The sequence below is a fragment of the Mesoplodon densirostris genome, chromosome 9 (genome assembly GCF_025265405.1).
Source record: "Mesoplodon densirostris isolate mMesDen1 chromosome 9, mMesDen1 primary haplotype, whole genome shotgun sequence".
Classification (NCBI taxonomy): domain Eukaryota; kingdom Metazoa; phylum Chordata; class Mammalia; order Artiodactyla; family Ziphiidae; genus Mesoplodon; species Mesoplodon densirostris.
In genome coordinates, this window is record NC_082669.1 from 32,875,027 (window position 1) to 32,888,342 (window position 13,316).

The window sequence follows — 13,316 nt, forward strand, 5'->3', positions numbered from 1 at the left end:
TTTCTCTTGCAAACTGATTTGTTGTGTTTGGAAAATCAACGAGCACATGTAACACCTAAAGGATGCCTGTTACTGTGGTAGTGCATAGTAGTGATGACAGTGGCTAGAGGAAGTATATGGAAAATTGATATCTCCTGATTTTGTTTTGGACAGCCTAGAAATAGGCACTGTCAATTTTCAGCAATCAAGTGATCCTAAGGGAGAAAAGCCACAGAAGATCCTCATACTCTGCATCTCTATCACTCTACTAGGAATGCATATTTATGTTATTTTGATTTCATTGTGGAATTTTGCTTCTGCTGAGCACATCTACCAGCAGTTTCAATGTATACCTGATGCTGAGACTAATTCTGTATAAATAAATCAAATCTTTGCTCATTCTAATATTTTCTGAAGCCTTCTTTGTATGCAAAGGTGTTACTTCTCATTTACTTCTGATGTTGTTCGGGTAGAAGAAACAACACTCAAAGTTCCTGTTACAAGTCTGTGATTTCAATTCTCATTACTGAGACTTGAACACGAGAATACTATAGACTGCATTATTGCTGTTTCCACCTGGAAAAATGAGATTTCTGAAACAAAAGTACATTAGCAAATCCAAACTTATGCTTTATATTTTATGGAATTTGGCTTTCAAAAGAGATTTGTGAAATAATGAAAGAAATAGTAAAATATTTCTATATCTATATTAATAGGATTTTATTCGGATAGAATCTTGTATTTATCACCTCAGGAGAATTTTTGACTATAATTCAAATGAAATAATAGTAAAGAGACATTCAATACTACCAATTTCAGAATACGTTTAAAGTGTTTGGGACCACCAAAACAAAATATGAAACAGAATTTAGAACTAAAGGGATCTACATTTTGTGAAGGAAGATTCCTTGTAATACTCTTGTGATATTAATGTGTCTTTGAAAATCCATCAATAAAACTGCTAGACTTCTGGATTTTAAAAGGAAAATGTACTAAAAAAAATACAAACTTAAATTATTGCCTTTAGCTTTTATTCTCTTCGGCAAAGAATAAGCTTAATCAGGCCTCTGATGGATATAAAACACTCCCCAGACAACAGCAGAATCCTGTCTAGTCCAAGAATATTATATGAATTCTGCAAAGTAAAGCTAAAGTATTGTTTGCAAGATTGTAAAAACATTATGGTCAGTATAATCAGTCAATCTTGATAATTTATACTGATGCTAATTTTGTATACCACTGAAAACCTTGTATATATTCATAACAAAAGAGTGTGCATTTCCCTCTTTTCTTCCATACTCTTGCCTCCCATTCTGTCTCTTTCTCTTTCTTACTTTCTCTCCTGGCCTCCTTACTTTCCCTCCCTTCGTCTTTTCTCCTTCATCTACTTTCCTTCTTCCGCTCCTCCTCTCCTTCCTCCCTCCCCTAATCTGCGTTTAAAGATCTTTATTTTTTACTAAAAATCAAACCATGTGCATTGAAAATCCTACAACTATTAGACATAACTCAACTTTACTTTGTTACTGTAAATAATTCATTAAAATTATGGATATTATTTCATTTTACTTCAAATGTCTTCTAATTTCACTTGGCCAAAAATAAACTAAGAAAACACAATTTTGCCTTTTGTTATTCTTTCTAATTCTCCAGTCTAGGGAGAAGTTGATAGAATCTGATAGTCCCCCTACTGCCTAGTCTAGAAGAGTAATCAGGTTTCCCAAATGTTTCATCAGTTTTATCAACTAGTCCCTACTGCCTTTCAATATGTATCTATGATGATATTAAGTAGAAGGGATGTTAAGCATCTTCATTTCCATGAATATTGCTTTCAGAGCATCTCATAGGATCTCCTGTAATTTCAGCTTCATGAATTCATTTGATCAATTAAAAACATTAAACTGCCTCAATTTTTGATCAATGTGACCAAGAGTCTGAGGAAAGCAGAAGTATCCATCTCCCACATTTGCACTAGCTGGATATTGGCTTTTTTCTAGCCAACGCAGGCAATTGTTGAGAGAGTTCTCTAGCAGATGAAGTCTAAGGGCAGGTGTTGCTTCTGCCAACTAAGAGTAGGAACAAGGCCAGAGGGCAGGACTGATGTCAAGTAGTGCCTCATACCTCTCCCCAAGAGCCAGGTTTCTGATAGCATAGTCTTTTGATGATTCTGCATTGACAGAACTATCACCTGTATGCCACCCAGAAAAAGGGTTCTTCCTCTTCCCTACCTACAAATATTTCAAGAGAAATTATGTTCATGAACTGGCCCTTCATACTTATGAAGTAACAAGTCTTGTGTTAATATATCTTTTATTTATACAGACATTCATGTTTTCTCTCACCTAAATACCTTGTATGACAGATGCAGGGGACAGAGTGCCCTTCTGGGGATCCAAGCCCTGTGTTAGGAACTGCACATATACCATGGTGGATGGAAGAGAGAGCACTTGCTCTCTAAAAGCCCGCAGACCAAGACACAATGTGTGGAGTGCTACTGGAGCACAAAGGAAGAACACCTGTGGGGAGGTGGTGGTGGTAGTTTCAGAGAAGGCTCCTTGCAAGATGAGGCATGTACATGGAGACCTCAGTGATGAATAGGGTTAGCCAAGAGAAGAGAGGAGGGGGAATGTTCAGGAAGAGGAAACAAGACATTCAAAAGCCCAGAAGAAAGAGAAAGAGTGGCTCTTCCAGAGGAGCTCAATGTACCGCAATATAGCAGTTGCATGGGAATTGCACAAGGCATGGACATTACTGCAGAGTGAAGGCATTTTGTACTAGTAGAGAAATGTTGACCTTTCTAACAACCCTGTGAAGGGTATTAATCCTATTTATAGATGAAGAGACTGAAAAAAAATTAAAAAAAAAAAAAGAGAAAGGAGTCAGGTGATCTGTTCAATTCACAAAGCAGAGTTGAATTTCTACTGAACAGTGCAGAGGTTAAACATAAATATATATATTTGAAAGGAAACAAATATAGTTTTGCAGATTTGGTTTATTTTTATGGTTTATATGATTTTGACTCTAACTTCAGAAATACTCTTCAATTTCTCTAATGTATGTTTACATTAAATATTTTTAAAGCAGACAAATTAGTGCTTGCATTAGTCAATTTGGTTTTATTACTTCTGCCTCCAGAGCATTTTATGAACATAAATTCTTATTATGCATAAGTTTTCAAATAAAAGCAGCTGGACTTATTGGTACCAAGAGTTCAATATTACCTTTTTGTGATTAAATATGCAAAGAAGTGACTGAAACAAGAATGCTATTTTGCTATCCTTCTATACCAAAATATAGTTTTGATGAGTTAATGAGGAAGACAGTATTTGAAGATAAATATTAATGCAAAAAAGCATGAATTTTGAACTTTATATAAATGTAATTAAAGCATATGTTGTCTTCAATAAAGCTTTTATTTAGAGAAATCTATAAAGCAAAACAAAGAAATTATTGTCACAAAAGTCAGTATATTTGCTACTTGTTTGGGAGAGGTTGAAAATTACAATCTGCAAAGGGCACTTGGAGGTTTCAGTGGGCAGAAAATCCTCGCTTTTTTGTTTGTGTGGTGGTTATATGGCTGTTCACTTTATAACTAGTTTATAATTCTACATATTTTCAGTTTTGAGTATTGCAGTTTTTTTTGTTTGTATGTTATATAACAAAATACAAATGTAAAAAATAACTTTTAGCAAGACAATACACATTATTACATTTACCAGTATATAATTCTAACAAGGACCCTTATATTTTCTATGTTATCAAACATAGAGAGAAATTAACTAAATAATTCTCAAATATAGCCACTCTAATTTTGGTATTATATTGCTCTATAATTATATATTTAAAGATGATGTGCTATGGCTTCAGTGAACCAAAATCATAAATCTGTAGATGTAACAGAAAATTATGAACAAAAAGTCATTAGGAATATTTATGTTTAATCTACATACAATAAAATAAATTTTAGAAAATATTTTTGGGAATGGGCAGATTATTTTAAAATTATCCTGTATAATATTAGTTGGATAAATTAGTTGGACAAGACTATTCTGATTGGATCCTCAGAAGTTTTGGGAAATAATTGTATGGAAGTTATTTTTTTTAGTTCTTCAGTTTTAATAGTTCATCTTATTAGGATTTCTTTAAAGGATTTGTGTTTTCATTAACTTGATCTAGGTTTGTCAGAAATAGTAAACTTCAGAGAAGCAAACAAGATGGGTAAGATATAACAAGTAAGTCATTAAAGAGAGATTCCTGTAATAAAAAAAATTGACAAATTGATTGTTTTAGTAATTGTAGATAACAGGTAAATTGAAATTTTTAAACATGTTCAGAATGATTTTAATCCTTTAACTTTCCCACTTCTGAGCTAGATCTATTCTAGATCTACAATACTTACAATATACAGAGAAGAACAGATTTCTATAAAATATGATAGCATCTAGAAAAACAAAATAAAATTCTGAGAAAACATTCAGAACAATTCTGAAAAATTTAGAACAAAATTCTGAGAAAAGAAAATTCTAATCAGCTGGAAATTTGTCTATGAAAACTGAAACTGGTTAGGAAAAAATCAAATCTAAGACCATAGATAATATCTTTTAGACAGTACTTATACATGTAAAAGTCTTGTTTTCTTTTACACCTTAATGTGACAAACACTGAATTATAGTAAATTCATATGGTTCTTCTGTGTTGTTCAAAATATAGCTGTCATTTACATCAGTGAATCGTTAATCAGACAGGGATGATTTAGGAGTTAATGTACATGATATAAGTAACTATCTCTTTGTGAGTATTTTAATGATGATAATGAATATACAGCCTGCAAAAATCTGATCTGTTAAGGCAACTGATTTAAGGCCACATGGCTTACCAGAGGAATCTCCCTCAGGTTATCCAACTGTTAATCTAGTAAGATCTATCAAAATTCAATTCAAACATCACCACATTTTTTCTAAAGTGAATAAGATCATGAATTATGATATTATATTTATGTAATAGTGAATAGTACCTCTAAGTTTAAGTTTTTCACCTACAAATAGGTATTAATAAAACATACTTTATGAAAGTTGTTCTGAAGATAAAATCCAAAAATGAATGTAAAACAAAAAAACACTTCCACATAATAGACCCTAAAACATCATCCCTTCACCCACAACTGACGCCTTCCCTGTCCCCAGGTGACTTGGTTTGGTCATCCTCTTATTTGCTTGACACCTGAACATACTGTTATTGGAGAACACTGAAATTACCCAAATCTATTTCACCCAATATTCTGTAAGCTCTTTAGGAGTTTCATGTATTCTCTGTGTATGGCAGTGTTGGGTATGTTGTACAAACTTAATTATCTGTTAGAGGTAAAAAATCGCTTAAATTGCCTTGGTAGAAGCATCATGGTTATGCTGCGATGTCAGTCATGGCTGATGAAGAAAGGTTACTTAGTACTTTAAGATACTGAAAAGAAAAATCATTTGTGAACTGGATTGACAAAAGTCCCATTCATTGCAGGATAACTGAGACCATTTTAGGATGAAATGAATCTTTTTTTAAAAAAAAATAAATCTGAAAGAGATTGCTCAATATAGCACTTACTTGCTCTTGATGTTGACTGAGTGGTCTAGAGTGGACCAACCTTTCTGGCAGTTTTCGATCCAGACCATGTCCATTTTCCAAACGAGACTCCCTGGGTTTGTCAAACCAATCTGTTTCTTCACGACGCAGGTGATAGGCTTTGAAGACCAAGGAAACATCAAACATTGCAACTCTAACAAATACAGATGACAGAGGGCAGATGTTCTGAAGTAGCAACATGCTCCAGGCTTATTAATCATTCATGCATTTCAAGCACAATTCCCAACAGGATCAGAAAAATCATTTCCAATATTATGTTAAAAATTTTGTACCATGGAATAACCTAGAAAAAATAATGTACCACCTGTGAAACTTTTCAAAGCAAAACAGAACAAAATTTAAATTTAGATTAGGTGAAAGAAGAAATTTAGACAGTGATTGAATAAATAAATGAACAATGAATATTTCTCAAAGGTCATTCTATTCAACCTCAGTCCATCAGTTCTACCTCCTCACCTCTCCCCATTACCCATCACCAAAATCCAAGGAAAATATATTCCTTGAATACAGAAGATTCTGTTATTTTCCCACTCTCATATCAACCCAGTACCACTATGGCTTTGGACATCAAGTGAGCATTTTTTGAAAACATGACATTTCTATGACATCCATAAATTAACAAAAACATTTATTTTTAGGAGAATCCCAGGTATCATTTCTAGGAACATGTGTGCCATAATCACCTGGTAGCCTAATACTAAAAATATATCTATTAGCATTTTTCATTAAAAATTAAACAATTATTTTCTGTGGGCTCACATATTTAGGAATTAAAGAGTTGGTTAACTGCTTTTTGTACTTAAAATGTGCCAAAACTTGACATCTTAAAATACTTTTTTGAAAATACAACCATATTTCAGTATATAAATATTATTTAAAAAATTTCATCCCCTTCAGTTCTTAGTACTTCCAAGGTCTTTTTCTTATTTAGTGCCCCCAAATCACTGTTTACCTAATATACAGAATTTGACTTTATATAACTTTATTCTTTGTAAAAGGATCCCTAATTAATAGTCTCTGGAAATACATTATTGCTTCCTAAATGGCAGATGGAGTACCCCTTCTCAGGTGCTCATCCTGAAAGATCTGTTGATGATGCTATCAACCTATGCCTTCTTGAAACTCTAGCTTCTACAATGCCGTACTACTGAGTGTTCCTCTCTAACTCATTACAGTTCTCTTTCTGTCTACATCACTGACTTCTCTTCTACTACTTTCTCCCAAGACTTTTTCCCAGGCAATTTCCATTAGTTCTTTACTGGCAGGGCTGGCAAACCCATAGCATATACAGCATTACTCACCTCTACACCTCCCGTGATCGTGGTCAACGCCACTGATTAACCACAGCACTTTTCCCGAATAAACACAGAATGATAGATGATGTGTCATAATTTAGTCAGTCTTAGATTTGAGGAAATACGATACATACCTGGTTTGTGGTTGCATATGTACTTATCTGATCTCCCCTATTAGACTCTAAGCTGCTTGAGGGTAAGGATCATGTCTTCTTTTGTTGTTGTTTTTTTTTCCTCCCTCAATACTAAAAACAATGCCTTGCAAATGCCGTAATATTCATTAAATATTCAGGAAATGAATGAAACATAGGAAAATTAGTCATCAACTAAAGAAAGCTAAATATCCTAAATTATGATAAGCACATGTTAAAATAAATATTAATTTGTCCCTTGAGTCTCATTAATAGTTACACTATCTTTTCTCACAATCTACTCAATATTTATTATGGTTTTTCATAGTTTTAATTTGACACCAAGTGACTAAATTTATGAAAGAAATATTTAATATAAACTTGATAAGTAAATAGAAAATCTGTTATTTAATCTCTAAAACTTATTAGATTATCAACAAACACACTAACATCATTTTATAGTAATTTTTGTATATCTCTATTACTTATTTCTCATAAAAAATAGTCTATACTGATTTTAATAAATGACTATCTTAGATAATGCACTACATGATTTCACTTGAATATACAACTTTGCTTAATGCATTTAAAATAACAATCCTTTAAAATGTTTCCTTGGTTGTGTCTATACAGATAAGGCAGAATCTCAACCTGATATAAATTTTGTCAATTTATTTCCGATTCTGATGACATACTTTGATTGTCTGTTATGTCTTATAATGACTCTATACATAACCAAGTTAGGATGGCTAGCATGCTTTGCATAGGAATTTATAGATCAATGAAGAAAAACCAGATTAAATAAATATGCTCTATATTGGATTCTGTCTTCATCATTTACAGCAAGTTGGACATAAATGCTAATTGTTTATAACTACAATTGCCTGATCTGCCATGGTAGATCCGAACTTTAAAAACTAAATTTTATAATAATAATAATATTTTCCAAATTAAAGAATTTTGCTGGAGATTAACATCCCCTCGTTTTAAGCCATTGATATTTTCTTTTCTTAAATGTAAAATGCAAGAAAGCTACTTTGGGGTCTAGCATTATTCACATTATTGACTGTAACAATAGTTATACAAACAGCTTACTTCTATTCTGTATGAAATATTCATTGGAAAGTTTTTAAAAGACTGTATATACCGATGCTTTTTTCTTTTTTTACATGGAGTATATTTTGAAAGAACGTTTTCAACAAAATATTTGCAGTTGTAGAAATACAACTTGACTGTTTCTAGTTTAGTTTTTCTCTTAACCATGAATGGATATTAAGTTGTAGACTTCAAGCTGATGGTCATAAATAGTAAGCAATATAAATTACCTACCTATAAATTACCTACCTAGATTATACCTCAAATGAGATTTTTCAAAATTAATTGGAGTTATATAGAATACATCTGAAAAACATCCTGTTGTCTATAACCTAGAGTTTGAGTTCAGAGAAAGCGCAAAAATTTGAAATCAGTTAAATTTGCTTTGTTTACATGCTACTAAATAGCCTGTTGGAATGTTATACTTTTCAAAGTTGTTTTAGTATCATTCAAACACAGATATAGTATATATTTGGTTAATTTTTATTTTAAAAATCCCTAATATTTCATGAGTTTATAATGTCATGAGTTATGTAATTGGGAAGAATATTTTCTATTTTTCTTAATTACCCAAGGAATCCAAGATTTCAAAAGAAAAGCAGACCACTGTTCACCAGAAGAAAAGTGATATGCTTATGAGATATAAACACAAAGAAAATAGATAACATTTTAAAACATACATCTTTTAAAGATAATCACTACAATTCACACACATAATATTACATATGTAATTCAGTTTGTTACAGTTTTTGTTTGTAGAATTCTATATCAACATGATTTTTATGACTAAATTTCTTGTCTGCTTAATTTAAAAATACATTTTAACTCAATTTGATTTTGTGTAAATTTCACTGTAATTGTTTACTTCTCTGGTGTCATCGTTACATATTTCATAATTTTGTATGCTGCATGATGTCTCATCCAAATTAGTTTAAATAATTTTCTGGAGATTAACATGTTTTTAAGCTGATGATATTTCCAAATACTTGCCAAATTGTATTTGATAAGTATTCTTTGATGTGTCTTGATATTTTATCAAAACAAGTTTTCATAGTCTTTGATGACTATGAGTACACATCATCCAAACATATAAATGAGAAATAAAAATTTGGTTATTTTTACATGGTTGTACATAAATGACTGCTGTATTTTGGAATATCTAGAAACATCTGTGTGGCTGGAACCATGTTGGCAAAACATCTGTGATGAATAAATCAATTTGTCAAATTCTCTCCAGGTATATGTTCATCATGCACACACAGATTTTACGTGTTTAGTTATGTGACTGACCTGTTAGTTTTTGTTTTATTTTGCTATTTTATGGATACAATTATTGAAGAGCCTTTTTATTCTTCTGCAGCAGTCATTGTATATATATACTTATATACACATATAATGTGTGTAAAATGTGGATTGTGAAAAAATAAAAAAATAAATGTTTCTGCATTATGTAACTTACTTAACTACGTAGATTGATTCAAACAATCAGCTAAATAAAAAAAACCACATAGAGTGTTTTATTTAATTGGCTGGTTATCAATAAAAAATGGTCAATCCAATAGCCTGTAGAGAATAAAACAAATCAGGAAGTGACTAGTCTCTTGGAATTTCACTAGAAAAAGCAGTCTCTCCTCCTTCAGATCCAGTGATTACCTTAGTCCTGATCAAACCTACATTTGAACTTCTAAAATCATATTGGTGTCTAGCTATAGAAGAAAGAAAATCCTTTTCATGAAAACATATTTCCTGTAAGTCCTCAGGGAAAATGTTAGATTTAAAATAAGAGATGTTCATGTTAACTTAGTGCTTTGCAATCTCTAAAGCCATGAAGTAATACATTTTTATGTGATGAGAAGTATTTTATTTTTAGGACTCAAACCACACCTACATTCAAATGTATACCACAGAGGGGGAAAAAAAAAAGAACCAAGTGTCATGGGTCCTCTTGGCATGGGCAAGACTTCACATCTCTGTACCTGTCCAAACTTGTCTTCTAATTTAGACTTGGTCTAAGTCATTTTCTAAAATCCTTATGCTTCTATATGATTAAACAAAGAAAATTACCATAAACCAGTTTTTAGTTAAGTATGTACTTGCCATAAATCTCTTGTTCAATATGAAAAACTAGTAATGACAATTTAGGGCAAAAAAAATGGAATAATGCAAAAAGCAAAGCCATGGAAAAGGCTAACTGAACACACAAGGAAGGCTTCAGCTCAAATAGCTAAATTCATAAAAGCAGTGTACAAATTTCCAATTTAAAAATCTAAACAATGCTTCATACATATTGACAAGCATGTGGATAATACTGTTATTTACTGTCAAAACCATATTTAGTACTAAGCTTTCTAGTATGTAATGCAAAATGTACAAGCTTGTCAATTATTACATTCATAATGAGAGAGATTAAAATACAAACCTTTTATTTAAGTAGAATTATAAAATTCTACATTATGTTAACATTAGGGACTTATTTGAAAGTTCTCAAAAGGAGCACATTCTCTGAATTAACGAACACCAATCTCATAAAATGTTATAAATAATTTTCTATTACAGAGTCTAGCAGAATAGTACTTAATGGCTCAAAACCTTATTCATTTCACAAACTGAAAGAAACTAATAACTTTAAAAATGCCTTTTAAAAAAATAAAAGAAACATACAATGAAAATATTTCCAACTATAGATTTAAAGGATGACCATATTTTATTGACACAATTGTTTGGTAATGGTTTTGGAAAAGTGGACACCAAACAAATCAAGCAGACAACCAAGAAACAACAGTAAAAGAATAAACTAAAAAGAAATAAAGAAGAGCATGCTACAAAATCTACACACAAGATAAAATTTCCATTTACAAGAAATAAAATTGAAGTAAACATGCAAAAGACGCACCAAGAAAAGTAGAATACGTCCTTGGAGAAAGAAAATTAAACATGCAGAAACACAAGAGTTTGAGTTTTGAGAGTAACAAGGTAGTTTGAGGCCCAATTTACCTTCACTGTCTGACATGGCATGTTGGAAGTCATCCATGATGAAAGCTATGTCACGATCGTAGCCTCGCGTCCGTGATTCTTCTCTCATGTGTTGTTGAACTTCAGGCAATGAGTGACTTGATCCAAACTGATCCCTGGTGTCTGCAGATATTGGTGGCAGGGGTCCAGCTGCAGCCCTGGCCATTCCCATTGGCTGGCCAACAGGACTGAGTGGACTTTCCTCTTCAGAATTCTGGGCCACAATTGGTATTCTTCCTCTACTCTGGCTAATCGGCAAACTGGTAGGCTTAGTTCTGCCAGAGGGGGATGCATGACTAAAGGAAACATCTAGAGCTTCCGCCTCTTGAGCTTTCAGTCTTAGAGAAGAGCTGGAAGAATCTCTTTTAATTGATAAATCAAGCCCGTAGACAGAGGAAGGTCTGGAAGAAGGTCTGGACCTGCTGCCACTGCTGTATGGCTTATCTGCTTCATCCTGCAGAGCTGACCGTATGGTATTTCCTAATGTGCCCAGCCCTGTGCCAAGAGATGATCCCAAAAATTTGTGTTGGTCTGTAATATTTTTTCTGAGGCCAAAAGTGATATCATCTTGAAGAAGCCTTGCCCTGGAAGAAATGCCACCAATAGATGAACTGCTAGAAGTCATGTAGCTCGAATAATCAGGTTCAAGGTCTCTACTTTCTTGAATAGGTGAAAATTTGGACATTTTAGGATCAATTAGTGATTTCTTATGCTTTGACTGCTTTTGATAAAGTATGGCTGCTGGTAGTTGTTTTGCTGCTTGTTTTTCAAGTGTGAGTCTACTAATGCTATACTTTTCAGATTTTGGAAAATGTCTATAGCTAGTATCGGCATGGTAATAATGGGAAAGACCAGCGAGGTGATCTAAGCTCTCTGCCCCTCTACGGAATTCTTGTTTAATCTGATGTTTCAGAAGCTTTAACTCATAAGGATCCTCCATCGGGTCTTCCTCTGCTTTCACATAACTATGCAATCTGGAAGAAGTCTGCAGAGGTGCTAGGAAATCTGTCACTTCTTGAGACCTACGTGTCTCAGTGGTTCGAAGGAGACGGTCTGCTTTTGACAGATCTTTTTCATGAAGGCTAAATGCAGTGCTTAAAGCGGCTGTTCCTTTTGTAATATCTCCAATGTCATCAATTAAGACATAATTTCGTGGAGTATGATGGTCAATATCTGCATAGAAAGAGTCTGCCGATATGCTTGATATTGGGCTGCTTGCCATGCTACTTCTTTCCTCCAATCCTATTCTCAAGTCTAAGCTGTTGTACTTACTACCAAGGTGGGAAACAGCATATGTATTATCAGTAGAAACAGGCGCTATCATCAGGGGTTGGTTGCGAATCACCTCATAGTTTGAAGTTATCTTGGGCTCCAAATATAACGCAGTTTGCCGGGGCTTTTGTTGTATCACCATCATCTGTGATGGTAACTGATAAGCAGGTTGTGGTGTTGGGGTAGGTTGAGCTTGAGGTGTGAAGGACATCGTTGCCACAGCTTGGAAGGTTGGCTGAGTCTGATAAGGTGAAACTTCCTGATGGTACAGAGTCTGTTGCTGAAAGTGGGATTGTTGGGTGTATGGGGTGGGTGCTTGGGTAGGAAGAGCAGGGGAAGAGTATTGGTATTGGGTATAAGGACTTGTAGGAGGAACTAGCTGAGATTCTGTTTGGGTTTGTGGTGGTATAAACTGGCTGAATTCAGTTTGGGGAGCAGTTCTCGGTCGCTCTATGCCATGCTGACTTTCGATTCGGGTTGGTCTGGTGCTGCTGACCTCACTGTCAGACATGTAATCACGATCCTCAGCTACTCCCTGGAGGTAGGCTCGCTCTCTCTTTTCTCTCTCCTTTAACAACGCCTCTTTCCTCCTGTTAATCCCCATTTCCAGGTACCGTAACTTGGCATCAATCTCCTTCTCTTCCTCATCAAGTTCTGCTTGTTTCTTTCTAAGCTTTGCAGATTCCCTCTCCACAAGATCGAGCTCTCTGTCTATATCCTGGAGAATCTTGGCTCGTGCCATCGTATTGGTTCTGCAGATCCTTCTCCTGGAAACTGTGCCCACGGTGCTGTATGTTGACTGAGTTCCCGTGGAGGTCTCCTCGGGAGGTGGGTTTGGCAGAGTTCTCTTCACTTTTTTCTGGGTGCCAGAGGGTGCCGTGGTTTGAGAACCTTTTGTCTG

At 34.0% G+C, this 13,316-nt stretch overlaps 1 protein-coding gene across 1 annotated transcript in view; it reads right to left on the reverse strand.

Moving 5' to 3' along the window:
• Positions 1-13,316, reverse strand: part of PCLO (piccolo presynaptic cytomatrix protein) — a 387,939-nt gene that overhangs the window by 157,727 nt on the left and 216,896 nt on the right. The window contains 2 exon segments of the mRNA XM_060107659.1: positions 5,572-5,708; positions 11,126-13,313. Of these exon segments, the coding sequence (XP_059963642.1) occupies positions 5,572-5,708; positions 11,126-13,313 (2,325 nt within the window).